General features: G+C 41.0%; 1 protein-coding gene and 1 long non-coding RNA gene across 8 annotated transcripts in view; one reads left to right on the forward strand and one right to left on the reverse strand.

The window, feature by feature from the left end:
• LOC105486837 (zinc finger protein 133) overlaps nt 1–6437 on the forward strand; it is a 30118-nt gene extending 23681 nt beyond the window's left edge. For 4 of the 7 annotated variants that reach the window (XM_071079719.1, XM_071079717.1, XM_011749910.3 and 1 more), the window contains one exon: nt 4513–6437. In XM_071079719.1, coding sequence (XP_070935820.1) covers nt 4513–6260 — 1748 coding nt within the window. In that variant the 3' untranslated portion in view covers nt 6261–6437. The remainder of the gene's footprint in view (nt 1–4512) is intronic. The other 3 variants (XM_071079718.1, XM_024794430.2, XM_024794429.2) reach the window with 1 other exon arrangement.
• LOC139358517 (uncharacterized) overlaps nt 1–15234 on the reverse strand; it is a 42952-nt gene that overhangs the window by 21984 nt on the left and 5734 nt on the right. The gene's annotated exons all lie outside the window — the stretch shown is intronic.

Here is a 15234-nt window from a genome sequence, read left to right on the forward strand (position 1 = left end):
AAAAAGGTTGGACTCATAGAAGCAGAGAATGGAATGGTGGTTACGAAGGGATGGGAGTGGTTGGGGAAGATGTTGGTCAAAGGATTTTCACATAGAAGGAATAAGTTCAAGAGATCTATTGTATAACGTGATGACCACAGTTGATAAAAATATATTGTGTTCTTGAAAATCACTAAGAGTAGATTTTAGGTGTTTTCACCACAAAAAATGATAGGTATGTGAGGTGATACATATGTTAATTAGCTCAATTTAGCCATGTCACAATGTATATATATTTCAAAATGTACACAATGAATATACACATTTTTTGTCAATTTAAAAATTAGTTTTTTAAAAGTAACAGGAGTTACTATAATTATGAAGAATTATATACCCTCCTGAAGTGAATAATCCTTGTTATTTAAATTGACTAAGAAGCCTGGTAAAAGGTAACACAGAAGCATAAGAATGAGAATTAAAGCCAGGAGCTGTGGCTTGCATCTGTATTCCTAGCTACTCAGGAGGCTGAGGGAGACCAAGGCAGGAGGATCACTTGAGGCCAGGAGTTCAAGATCAGCCTGGGCAATGTAGCAAGACTCTGTCTCTAAAAAATTTATTATTATTAGCCAGGATGAGATGGTATGTGCCTGTAGTCCCAGCTACTCAGGAAGCTGAGGAGGGAGGATTGCTTGAGCCCAGGAGTTTGGGCTGCGTGATCTATGATTGTACTACTGCATTTCAGCCTGGGCCACAGAGAGAGATCCTATCTGTAAAAAATTTTAAAAATAAAGAATGAGAAATTGAAAATCTGGTGAAGTAAAAATAGAGCTTGTATTTCTAAGTTGAGTATACAGAAGACAAAAAATAGTTATTTTTCATATGGAGGACAGAAATACACCAAGTTATAATTCTTTTTTAGTTACCAGTATTATTGTCAAGTTTAAGCTTTTTTTTCTGTTTATTGGCAAGCTAAATAATTGTACATGTTTTTAAGCATATATAGTGTTGATAGATGGTATTTAAAGTTTTAAGTTTCAGTCTCAAATAATTAACATAAGGCTGATCTCATTAGTTTAGGCAAAAATACAAGTAAAATTACTACATGGGAACACTTTGTGTAGTTTTGTTTTTGAATTTTTTAACAAGAATATTTATTCTTATAATGATTTCCTAACAGAGATCTTAGAAATTGAAAAACAACATAATCAGTCTTAAGTTAAAAATTGCCTGAAAAATATGCCATTTCTGGTATTTACTTTGAGTAAAGTAATTGTAGATTCACATAATATCTGGCACTGTCTGTAAATTATAAGATACTAGTTGGACACATATATCTACATTTGCCTAATCTTGAATATTTATGAATGCAATATACTGATTTTTAAAATCAGTGTAGGTTGAGTATCCCTTATCCAAAATGCTTAGGACCATAAGTGTTTCAGATTTGGGGTTTTTTTTTTTGTTTGGTGGGTTGGTTTGCATTTTGGAATATTACCAAATACATAATGAGATACCTTGGGTGTAGGACCCTAGTCTAAACAGGAATTTCATTTATGTTTTGTGTACACCTCATACACATGGCCTGAAGGTAATTATATTTTTCCTTTAAGGATGCTGAATAAACTGAGTTTTACGTGCCTGTGTTTTGACTGCAGCCTGTCATATGTGATCAGCTGTGGAATTTTCTACTTGTGGCTGCATGTTGGTGCTTAAAGATTTTCAAATGTTTGAATTTTGCAAATTAGGGATGCTGAACCTATATATTAGTCTTGGAAGTTTAGATTAGTTAAACTTTCTTTGAGAAAGCCTACATATCAGAACTAAGTTTTATATCACTACAATATTATGCTAATGCTATATTTACACTGATAAAATAAGGGAAAAGACATTGCATCTGTCTAATTTACAGGCTTTATCTTATTTTGAAATATTGATTCCACCTTTTACACTTACATACCAGCTAGTAAGGTCATTTACATACTGTAGTCTATAAGCCCTGAGTGCCTCACATTTCTTTCTTGTAGTGTGACCTAATAACCAAGGTGCCTGGCTTAATTCACAGCTAAACTTTTTTCTTCAGAGCCAGAACTTCAGCTGCAGCAAGAAAGATTTCCTGCAGAAACTGGCATATTTAAATCATTAGGAGTTCAATTTTCAATTTTACTTTTTATTTATTTATTATTTATTTATTTGCTTATTTATTTTTGAGACAGACTCTTGCTCTGTTGCCCAGGCGGGAATGCAGTGGCACAATCTCAGCTCACTGCAACCTCCGCCACGCAGGTTCAAGCACCTGCCTCAGCCTCCTGGGTAGCTGGGATTACAGGTGTGTACCACCACACCCAGCTAGTTTTTATATTTTTAGTAGAGACAGCGTTTCACCATGTTGGCCAGGCTGGTCTCAAACTCCTGACCTCAAGTGATCCACTCGACTCAACCTCCCAAAGTGCTGGGATTACAGGCGTGAGCCACCACGCCTGGCCTGATTTTTTTTTAATTTTGTTATTCTCGAGTTTTTAAATTTTAAATTTGTGTCAGTACCCATTAGTCTCTACAAACCTATCAGTACAGGAGTACCTTAGATTTAAAATACTTTATAAACAAATTAATTAACCTGGTAATATTTTGTGTTAAAATTTCTTCTCAGACTATTCCTAGTGTATACACAGAATGGCAGATTTGGTGACCAACTGAAAAAATTGACTAATGGAGACTTAAAGTTTTGTTTTTCTTCTGTCACTCCATATAAATATTAAAACCATGTTGAATTGAGATTTATCTGAAGGCGCTTCAGTAATTCTGAAATACATTTTGTGTAAATAAAAGCCTGCCACTTTACAAATAGGCACAGCAGTTAGGCCTGTAATAAGCCGACATACCAGAAGCCTTGGTTTTTATAAGGGTGGGTGAGAGGTATTACCTGTGTCAAAATCATAGTCACTGTGCTTAACTCAGGACAGACACAGAAGTTCCTTTTACTGCTGAAAGACCTACTTACCCATGACTATGCCCTAATATGTATGAAGGTAAGCCAAGGAGATATAAGCGGTTGCTTCCTTCTCCTTTCGTATTCAAGAGAAACAAAACAGCCAATAAATCAAATCTGACAACAACCCAACTCGTTTCCATAATCTCAAGGAAGTTGCTGGCCAGAAATAGAAACACAAAATCAGTTATGAGTTGTGGAACCTCAGACAACCTAGATTAAACCAAAACACTTAGTGAGAACTCAGTGAAAGCAGCTAGGATTTACTGCTGAGAAAGGGACTTGAGGGACCACCGGGCACCTGTCCTGAGTATAAGGGCTAGAAGAGCAGGCTTTCTCTGCAGGAGCTGCTCAGCACTGGCGTGGGGAGAGGGTGGCATCAGGTTAGATTGTTGGTTCCCCCTTCTGTCATCAAAGCCTGAGGTAAAGGCCACCAGAGCTACTGAAAGGAGAAAAGGTGAGCGTATTTACTGGCCAGGCAATGAAACACAGAAGGGAAGACATTCACTTAGGCAGTTTGCTGAGTAGGAAGAGTCAGGAATTTTTAAGTATTAGGAAAAGGAGGTTCTGCTCATTGTAATTAGGATTGAAAAGTAGCATTTCGTGTAGCATGGCATAATTCTGGAATGTGGATGTGTACACACTTTTAATAAGCTTGATTGTTCATTGGTCAAGAAAAAAGCATTCGGGTACATCCATTGAGATCTCTGCCTGGTTACTCATATTGCCTGGTCATTGATTGCCTTCAGCTGACTAGACCCTGTTGTGATAAAACAATATAATCAATGTTGACATCTCCTACACAAGAGGTACTATAAGTAGAAATTTCTTCTTTTACACTGATTTTTGGGGAACATTTTATTTACACTAATTATGGAAATGGGTTGGGGGTGCTAGGAGGGAGCATCCTTTAAGTCACTGGGGGCCCAGGCTCTGTGTTGTCCATTGCTGAAAGCGTACTGCCTCCTAGAAATTCTGGCATAGAGTAATCTAACAAATCTTTTTTGAGTGGGGAGACAGCAGTTCGGGTGTGTCACATGCTGTTTCACCAGCCTCTCATGCTCCTCCCTGTACCAAGGCTTCTCTGTTCACTCCAAGTAACTGCTTTCTCAGTCCATCCCCCTGTCCTCATAGGGAAATAAGGAAGGACGTTTCCACGTGGGTCCTAGTGTTAGACATCTTTCCATCACAGAAAAAAGTACTTGTGGACGTGATTTATCTCATTGTGGGTGGTTGTGAGTTAGAAGATAATTCATTGTATTGAAGGTGAAGGGGAACTGTTCCATACTGGCCCTATTTACACACCCAAAAATGCCAGGGATGCTTGTATAGTCTGATATGTAGAACAGGTCTTACCAGTGGGTTTTCTAGATTGTAATGGAAGACGTGAGAAGTAGTGGTAGGCTGGAGAGGAGGCCATGTAAAGGAAGTCCCAGTTGGATGGCACTTAAGGCGTAAGTGTTTTGAAACTGAGGGGATGTGACTAAGCTGATTGCTCAGGCTGCCCACTGAGAACTCAGTTGTGACTCACACTTTTCTCTCTGCAGCAGATCCAGAGCCAGAACTCTACCTCGATCCTTTCTGCCCACCTGGTTTCTCCAGTCAGAAATTCCCCATGCAGCATGTACTGTGTAATCATCCCCCCTGGATCTTCACATGCTTGTGTACAGAAGGTGACGTCCAGCCTGGGGATCCGGGCCCAGGGGACAAGCACAAGCAGCCACAAGCCTCTGAGGGGAGACCCTGGAGTGATGAAGCAGAAGGTCCTGGGGGAGAAGGCGCCAGGCCTTTGTTTGGACGAACAAAGAAAAGGACTCTGGGAGCGTTCTCCAGGCCACCCCAGAGGCAGCCAGTCACCTCTCGGAACAGCCTCAGAGGGGCGGAGTTAGAAGCCAGCCCAGCGCCGATGGGGAACCCTGAGGAAACAGACAAATTGCTGAAGAGGATAGAAGTCTTAGGATTTGGAACAGTCAACTGTGGAGAGTGTGGACTGAGCTTCAGCAAGATGACAAACCTGCTCAGTCACCAGCGGATACACTCAGGGGAGAAGCCCTACGTGTGCGGGGTATGTGAGAAGGGCTTCAGCCTAAAGAAGAGCCTCGCCAGACACCAGAAGGCACACTCGGGGGAGAAGCAGATTGTGTGCAGCGAGTGTGGACGAGGCTTTAACAGGAAGTCAACGCTAATCATACACGAGCGGACACACTCCGGCGAGAAACCTTACATGTGTAGTGAGTGTGGGCGAGGCTTCAGCCAGAAGTCAAACCTTATCATACACCAGAGGACACACTCCGGGGAAAAGCCTTACGTGTGCCGGGAGTGCGGCAAAGGTTTCAGCCAGAAGTCGGCTGTCGTGAGACACCAGAGGACACACCTGGAGGAGAAGACCATCGTGTGCAGTGACTGCGGTCTGGGCTTCAGCGACAGGTCAAACCTCATCTCCCACCAGAGGACGCACTCTGGGGAGAAGCCCTACGCCTGCAAGGAGTGTGGGCGATGCTTCAGGCAGAGGACCACCCTTGTCAATCACCAGAGGACACACTCAAAGGAGAAGCCCTACGTGTGCGGGGTGTGTGGGCACAGCTTCAGCCAGAATTCAACCCTCATCTCTCACAGGCGGACGCACACCGGGGAGAAGCCGTATGTGTGTGGGGTGTGCGGGCGAGGCTTTAGTCTCAAGTCACACCTCAACAGACACCAGAACATACACTCAGGGGAGAAGCCCATTGTGTGCAAGGACTGTGGCCGGGGCTTCAGCCAGCAATCCAACCTCATCAGACACCAGAGGACGCACTCAGGGGAGAAGCCCATGGTGTGTGGGGAGTGTGGGCGAGGCTTCAGCCAGAAGTCAAACCTTGTTGCACACCAGAGAACGCACTCAGGGGAGAGGCCGTATGTGTGCCGGGAGTGCGGGCGAGGCTTTAGCCACCAGGCCGGTCTCATCAGGCACAAGCGGAAGCACTCGAGGGAGAAGCCCTACATGTGCAGGCAGTGTGGACTGGGCTTTGGCAATAAGTCAGCTCTCATCACACACAAGCGGGCTCACTTGGAAGAGAAGCCTTGTGTGTGCAGAGAGTGTGGCCAAGGCTTTCTCCAAAAGTCACACCTCACCTTACATCAAATGGCACATAAGGGGGAGAAGCCGTATGTGTGCAAGACGTGTGGGCAAGGCTTCAGCCTCAAGTCTCACCTCAGCAGACACAGGAAGACCAAGTCTGTGCACCACAGACTGCCACCGCATCCTGACCCTGAGCCGTGTGCGGGGCAACCTTCCGATTCCTTATACTCTCTCTGAAGGCAAAGATGGGGGGACAAGGACTAACAGTCAGAATGTTGACACTTTGATGAAATAGAGAAATGCATTCTGTAAGTGGTCAAAGGGCGTTTAACTGTTTACTTTCCCCACACTAAGTCTTCTCCATGTTTTGTGGCCTTCGGTTGTAATAAACTTGGCTTCTTTATACATCTGTAACTGTGCCTGTGTCCTTCATTCACTCATCTATAACAGGGATAGGGAATGATACAGACATCTGAAACCCTTAAGTCCGCTATTCCACAGGAATTCATTTCCTCGGAAAACAAGAACCAAATCATTTGTAGATTTATTGGAAAGACTGGTCCTTTGTATGGGGAGAGAATCTAGGAACTATGTAAAGAGATTTCACAGGAGGGGAGGGGATCTTCCAGAAAATGTGACTTCCTCTAGTCCAGCTCCATCTGCAGCTACCCCCATCCCTTGGCTCTGACAGCCCCCTTTCCTGCTTCTCTCCTCCCAGCTTTCAAACATCTCTGTTGTTGCCTTTGCCCCTGACTACCTTTGTTACATTTCTCAGACTTTTTTAGTCCCTGGTCCTTCCATCGGGGGCCCTCTCACCAATACGTTGTCCTCAGCACTCCAGTCCCAGGGCCTGGTCTTGCAGCTGTGACCAAGCAGAGCCTTGGATCTCAGTTACACCCATATCAGACCACCAAGAAAATGGATAATCTCCAACCACCCCCAGCTATACCACCTCATCAGCACCTCCGTAACTACAGTCAGGCAGTGCATAATGTTTGTCTGCGATGGACTGCATATACAATGGTGGGCTGGTAAGATTATAATGGAGCTGAAAAATTCCTGTCACCTAGTGGCATTGTAGACTTCCCAATGGGACAAGATACAGAGGTGGGTAAGACAGTGCTATGGATCCTGACCCTGTATAGACCTAGGCTAATGTGTGTGCTTGTGTCTTACAGTTTTTAACAACAACAGAAAAAAAATTAAAATTTTTAAAATAGAAAAAAGCGTATAGGATAAGGATAAAATGAAAAATATGTTTGTACAGCTGTACAATGTTTTTGTTTTAAGCTAAGTTACAAGAGAGTCAAAAAGTAAAAAATTTTAAAGCTTATAAAGTTGAAAGTTACAGTAGGCTAAGGCTGATTTATTATTGAAGTAAGAAAAGTTTAAAAATAAATTGAGTGTAGCCTAAGGGTATAGTATGTACTTCTGTAGTAGTGTATAGTAATGTCCCAGGCCTTCATATTCACTCACCACTCACTGACTCACCCACAGCAACTTCCAGTTCTGCAACTTGCCTTTTATGGTCAATGTCCTATACAGATGTACCTTTTTTCTGTCATTTATGCTGTATTTTACCTTATCTTTTCTATGTTTAGATGCACAAAGTCACCCAGAGCAACTTCCAGTTCTGCAATTTACTATTTATGGTAAGTGTCCTGTACAGGTATACCATATTTTTGTCTTTTATGCTGTATTTTACCATACTTTTTCTATGTTTAGATGCACAAATAACTTACCATTGTGTTACAGTTGCCCACAGTACTCAGTGCCTATAGTACTCAGTGTAACCTGCTGCACAGGTTTGTAGCCTAGAAGCAATAGACTATGCCATGTAGCCCAGGTGTATAGTAGGTTATGCCATCTAAATTTGTGTATGTACACTCTACAGTGTTTGCAAAATGACTAAATCACCTAATGATTTCTCAGAACATATTCTTGTTAAGCAACACTTGACTGTATATGACAATCTTTAACCATGTGTCTTCCTCAGCCCTTCAGTAACAGGGATTAAACCCTTGAAGCCACATTCCTCAATCAGTCCTGTAATACCAGTGTTTAGAACTTTGAATCATGCTCCTCTATCCCGGGACCCAGTTCCCATGTCAGTCATCAGGTAATTGGTCTAAGGTCTTTCAGCCACACAGTCTCAATAGTTATCCTATCTCAGGGCTTAAGGTGTTTAACCCTATGTAAATATTATTAACCATACCTCCTCCAGTGTGTGGTTTTGCTCAAAATAAGTGTCCTTAGGCCGGGCGTGGTGGCTCAAGCCTGTAATCCCAGCACTTTGGGAGGCCGAGACAGGCGGATCACAAGGTCAGGAGATCGAGACCATCCTGGCTAACACGGTGAAACCCCGTCTCTACTAAAAAATACAAAAAACTAGCCGGGCGATGTGGCGGGCGCCTGTAGTCCCAGCTACTCGGGAGGCTGAGGCAGGAGAATGGCGTAAACCCGGGAGGCGGAGCTTGCAGTGAGCTGAGATCCGGCCACTGCACTCCAGCCTGGGTGACAGAGCAAGACTCCGTCTCAAAAAAAAAAAAAAAAAAAAAAAGTGTCCTTCAAGGTAAAGATCATCTCAAGGGTACAACTGTAAGACCCCTTTTAAAGACTTCAGAAATATTTAAGTGTGTGGCTTCTAGACTGTACACAAAATGGTGCTAAATTTTAAGGGAATCATCCCATAGCACCTTGACACTCAACCCAAATGAGGGGCTTGTCTTGAAGAGCTTTGTGGATATGGGTTTTGTCTAATGGAATGAGCTTCAATAAGAGGCATAGGAAACCCATGACATTTGTAACAGAAACACCAGCTTGCTCTGAAAAGGACAGAAAAGCCCCTACCTCTTTTTATGGGCAGGAAGGCAGGGTGAGAAACCTACTAAGCTGCAAGCACAGGCCAGTTCTCATGGAAAAGGAGGAATAACTTGGACTGCAGACATCATGGAGAATCACTCTCAGGGGCAGTACTGTGCTACAAAGGTAACTGGTGGCACGTGCCAGCTGAACTGCTGCATTTCTATGAACCAGTACCTGCTGTTTCCCCATTTTTTGATAGAAGCACTTTTTCAGGGATAGTTATCCCTGAATCTACACTGGGTGTTAGATATGCTTCTTTGGTTCCCAGGTCTTCAGATAAAGCATCATCTACACCTTGACCTGATTCAAAGAATCTTTGAGCCAAAGATCTTTGAGCCAAAGATCTTTGAGCCAATGCCATAGTGGGATAAGACTTTGGGGGCATCTTAGGAGGGATGAGTATATACTTCACATGGAATGGATGTGTGAAAATTGTTTCTAAGATGGACATAATCAATTCCTTCCCTCCTTATATCTATATTATGAGATGGGGTGAAGAGGGGGGTGTCCTGTTACCTTCCCCATGTATCTGGGCTGGTCTTAATGACTTGCTTCATCAAGAGGGTGTAGCAGAAATGATATTATGGGACTTCTGAGACTAGTTCATAAGAAGCCTTACAGCTTCTACACTTTGAACCCTGCTGCCATGCTGTGAAAACTTCTAGTCACATGGAGAGGACTTATGGAGGTGCTCTGGTAATCAGCCATAGCTGAGCTAGCCAACAGTGAGCCTCAACTCCAATCACATGGGAGAGCTATTTTGGAGGCCTGTCCTGTCAGACCTTTCAGATGACTGAAACCCTAGGTGACATCTGCAACCAAGTGAGGGACCTCAGGTGAGAACCATTCAGCTGAGCTCAGTCAACCTATAGAACTGAGGCATGATGATAGTAGTTGTTTTAAGCCTCAAAATTTAGGATTGTCTGTTATACAGCAATGGAACACATTTATAACCTAGGACTGACTTTCTGATTCAAAATCTCGAAGTCATAATGAAAAAGGTCAAATTTGTCTGTAGAAAAATAAATTCTGCAAGGCAATTCACACTTACGGCCAAAACAAAAGACAAACTTGATGGAGATGCTGTCTTTCCTGTCTGCATAATACCATTAGAAATGAAATTTTAAAAATCAAAAACACAATAGAAGATACTAAAAAACACAAGGACAGATAACAGCATAGGAAGAGAAGTCTTCTTTCATTTGAAGACATCCTTGACATCAGTAAAGATACAAATGAAAACCACACAGAGATATTTGCACCTGCCAGATTAGCAAAGACTACAAAATTCGAACATAGTATTGTAGACGGTGGAAACAGGCACACTTACACATCGGTCTTGGGAATACAAATTGCCACAAGTCTTCTGGTGGACAACTTGGTAATATCTCTCAAAATTTAAAATTCATATTCCCTTTGAGCCCAAAATCTCACTTAATGAATCCAATAACTGTGTATGTTTATGTGCAAAATGATTTAGATAAGTTATTCAATGCAGTCATGAGTAATTTCAAATTTTAGCAAAGAAAAACATGTTCAGTAGAACTGATTGAATAAAAATCATGCACAAATAGAACAATATGCTGTCATAACAAAGAATGAGAAACATCACTATGTACTTATATGATAGAATCACCGGCTGGGCGCGGTGGCTCAAGCCTGTAATCCCAGCACTTTGGGAGGCCGAGATGGGCGGATCACGAGGTCAGGAGATCGAGACCATCATGGCTAACATGGTGAAACCCCGTCTCTACTAAAAAATACAAAAAACTAGCCAGGCGAGGTAGCAGGCGCCTGTAGTCCCAGCTACTCAGGAGGCTGAGGCAAGAGAATGGCGTAAACCCGGGAGGCGGAGCTTGCAGTGAGCTGAGATCCGGCCTGGGCGACAGAGCGAGACTCCGTCTCAAAAAAAAAAAAAAAAAAAAGAATCACCAAGATTAATCAGTGGGAGGAGGGATGGGACAAACAGTCTGAGAACACTGTGTCCAGGGTGCTAAGTTTTAGGTTAAAAAGAGGCAATCAAAGTACATATTTTTACAAGAACAAAGTTGGAGAACTTACACTTCCAAATTTCAAAACTTACTATATAGCTCCAGTAGTCTAATAATCAGTGGAGTTTTTAAAAAGAATATAAGCCCAACAGCAGAATTTTCTTCTAAAATGGCCCACAAAGACAATTTGCATTCAAATTTGCATAAGTAGGGTTTTCTGGATGTAATACCATACTATATTTTTCTTTCAAAATGGTCTTGAAAATAGGATTATTTTTCATCCAAATTCACTAAGTCTTATGGGTTTTTAGAAATAATTCTTATGCCAGGCTTTTCTAAAATGACCCAGAAATGTAACTTTTCATCTAAATTTGCTGAAGTTTTTAGGACATGTGGTCATAAATTCTGTGCTACATTATTTTACAAAATTGCCCAGAAATATATACATTTTTCATTCAAATTCATTCAAATCATGTGTTTTAGGGTACACAAATTCTTGGTCAAATTTCTCCCCAAATGAATAAGAAACATGAGTTTTAAAAATCCAAATTTATGTAAATAGTAGGTTTTGGGGAATTAAGTCATATGCTGGATATTTCTCCCCAAATCCCTGTGGAAATGTGATATTTTCATCCAAATCTGCTCAAATTTGGAGGCTTATTGGAACTAAGTCCTACACCAGATTTCCCTTCTAAAATATGCAGAAAATGTCATTTCTTATCCAAGTTCACTGAAATCTTAGGATCTTTGGATCTAAATCATGTGTAAGACTTTTCTTCTAAATGGCCTGGAAATGTGATTTTTTCAATCAAATTGGCTCAAATAATGAAGTTTTTTGGAAATAATTTCTGTGCCAGAATTTTCTTCCAGACTAACCTAAAAATGTGATATTTTATCCAAATATCCTTAATTGTGATTTTTGGGGTAAGCTCTATTCCAGATTGTTCTTTGTAAATGGCTGGGAAATATTACTTTTTCTTAAAATTTATTAATATTGTGAGGTTTATTAGACATAAGTCCTGTCCCAGACTTTCTTTCAAAATGACCCCAAACGTGATTTTTTTTAAAAAGTCCAAATTTACTCCAATTTTTTGGCACATCAGCCCTAGGCCAGCTTTTTCTTCCAAAAAGTGGAAAGTTTTTGGATATAGTGCAGTGCAAAAATTTTTTTCCAAAATGACTCGGAAAGATTATTTTTTTCATTCAGACTTGCCAGAAATGTAATTTTGGACATAATTGCATACCATATTATTCTTCTAAAATGGTGTAAAATATATTTAATCCAAATCTGCTAAATCTTGGGGTGGGGGCAGGCAGTAGACATGAAGTCCTCACCATAATTTTTTCCCAGTGTGACACAGACTGGGAAAAGAAAAACATGTTCAGTAGAACTGATTAAATAAAAATCATGCGCAAATAGAACAATATTCTGTCATAACAAAGAATGAGAAACATCACTATGTACTTATATGAAGTTATTTATCCATATTCATTCAAATTGTGGAGTTTTTTAGGGTTTTTGTTTGTTTGTTTTTGTTTTTACATAAGCCTTAAAGCAGTTTTTCTCCCCGAAAATGGCCCAGAAACATGATCTTTTATTCAAATTGGCTTAGACTGTAGATTAGTTTGGAAATACATCCATGCCAGATTATTCTAAAATGGCCTGGAAATATGGGTTGGTTTTTTTTTTTTCACCCAAATCATAGATTTCTGCTGTTTCTGTTGTCGTTCACTTGTTTTCAAGTCCCAGCATAGTGAATTACTGTTTAGATCAGGATACTGTGTCACTAGTGAATACCTGTAAAATCTGTTCTTTGGTTTGGGGCTAGAGTTTCTTTTGTGAAAGGAAAATAATTCACTATGCCAAAAGGAAAAAAAATGAAACTGAAAGCTGGGTCATGCAAATAACTGTCTTTCCTTTTGTTCCTAAACAGATAGCTACAGATAAAAGGTTAATTATCGCCATGGGGCCAGGCATGTTGGCTCACAGCTGTAATCCCAGCACTTTGGGAGGCCAAGGTGAGCAGATCACCTGAGGTCAGGAGTTCGAGACCAGCCTAGCCAACATGGTGAAACCCTGTCCCTACCAAAAAATACAAAAAAAAAATTAGTTGGGCATGGTGGCGCATGCCTGTAGTCCCAGCTACTGGGGAGGCTGAGGTAGGAAAATCGCTTGAACCCAGGAGGCAGAGTTTGCAGTGGACTGAGATCACTCCACTACACTCCAGCCCAGGCAAAAGAGTGAGACCCTGTCAGAAACAGAGAAAGAAAGAGAGAAAGGGGGGTGGGGGGAAGAGTGAGAGGGAGGGAGGAAGAGAGGGAGGAAGGGAGGGAGGAAACTCCACAGGTAGCTACTCTATTTCACCTCACGTAAAGTGCCGATTTACTGAGCGCAAGACCAACACATAATTGACTATTCCCCTGCATGCTCCCTTTCTCTCGCAACATGTTGATTACCACACCCTCCCTCTTACCCCTCTAGCCCACTTTCCCCTTTAAGTATTCCCCTTTAAAGCCATCTTTGGAGAAAGGCATAGGCCTATCTCCTGGGCATGTCCTTACCCTTGGCAAAATAAACTTCTAAATTGATTGAGACCTGTCTCAGATTCCTTTTGGTTTACAAATTGGTGACCACGAAGGGACTTTGAGTGGAGGCTAATTTTGAGAGAGAAAATTATATCAGAGTTTCTCTATAGATTAAACATTAATAATCAAAGAAACACTGATGCAAGACCAGCATCTGGCCCCTGTATCAGATTAACAAGATTTTTCTTGGAGTATTAACCTACTCTTTAAAAAATTAGAAAAGTTTATAAAAAGGTTTAGGGAAATTATATCTTCTGGTCAAGATGATTAAAATTTAATAGATTTGTTTATAAGACTTGAGGCAGATTTAACTGGCCTCATGCTGTCTTTGTTAGTACTTATTGTTCGGGAAATTAAGTCTCCTCTCTCAAAGAATAAGGCATACCTCCTATTGGTACTCAGTACCAGCTTGAGCTATCTTTACTACTCAAACCAACAGGACAATTTGCTGAGGCCGGGAGCTCCTCCTTCTGAAGAATCCCTGATCTCCCAAACTTTGGTTAAGATCTAAGATTTACTGTGCTGTACAACTCCTTTTCTGGAATTTTACTCACTTCCAACAAGTGAGTTTTCCTGCTTCCATGATGATGGAGAGCAGGAAACTCTTTTCTGGAGTTTCAGCTCACTTCCAACCGGGAAGGCAAGTTTGAGTTTTTTTCCTGTTCCTTGGATGGTAGCAAGCAGTCTTCAGCCTGTGCCCTTTTCCTAGCTAAGTAGTTGAATTGGGGTTTTATCTGAGAACTTCTCCTTATGACTAAAAATTAAGATTAACAGTCAGCTGGTCTTAATTTCTTCTTACCATTAGAGCACTCAGTAATTGTATGAATTGTGTGATCATTTTTGTGTTTTGCTTAACTGGTTTTGTTTATTTGTTTCTGTTTTTGTTGTTTCAGTCTTTTTCCCATTAGGTTTGATCATCTCTACCCGACTTGGTCAAATCTGAAGGAAAGTTCCAAATTATGGGGAACAAATCCTCTGAATTGTCTACATTCCTGCAGCTGGGAAAAAAAAAAAAGCCAGCAAAAGGAAGAAAAGAAAGATTTTGACTACTTGAGGGGCTTCATTTACATAACAAGGCCATCTTTTGCGAGCTAGGCCCAAACTGAAAGAACTATAGTGGCTGCCCCACAGTGTAGTTCAGTAGCTAAGGTTCTGCCCGTTTTCACCACAGCAGCCTGGGTTTGGTTCCTAAATCACGTCTTTTCTGGTTTAAATTTTGTGTTATTAATACTTTTGAAATATCAGCAGGTTGTCCCAGATAAAATATAGTTAAAAGAGATTTAAAAGGATTTTTAAGAACTCAGTGGTTAAAAGCTTAATTAAAAGCTGATATCCAAGATGTGTGTATATGCATATAAGGCCTTTATGCTTTTTCTCTGTCCTAGGATCTCGTTTTTTGAGAAAAAGTTTTTTTCTTCTCAGTTGACTGAATTCTGTTTCCTCAAATTACTTTGGCCTGTCTCTCCTTCCTCTTGCCACCCTCTGCTGCATGAAGGATCTAAATAATTTCTAACAGCCTGGGATTCCTTCAAGAAAAGAGAGAAGGCCCCTCCTTTCTGGGGAGAAATCTCTGTTCTTCCATATGGATCCCCAGGAATACAAACAGACAAGTTCCTCTCTGATCTTAAACTGCTTGCCTTTGTACTGTTACCTGATTTTTTAAAAATTATATTATAGCAAACATATTTTTCTTTAAAAAGTGTTCTTATTAAAGGGAAATAATTTCTAATTCAAAGGTTATTTATGAAAAAAGACGAAAGATAATAGAG

Source organism: Macaca nemestrina, chromosome 15 (genome assembly GCF_043159975.1).
Source record: "Macaca nemestrina isolate mMacNem1 chromosome 15, mMacNem.hap1, whole genome shotgun sequence".
NCBI classification, from domain to species: domain Eukaryota; kingdom Metazoa; phylum Chordata; class Mammalia; order Primates; family Cercopithecidae; genus Macaca; species Macaca nemestrina.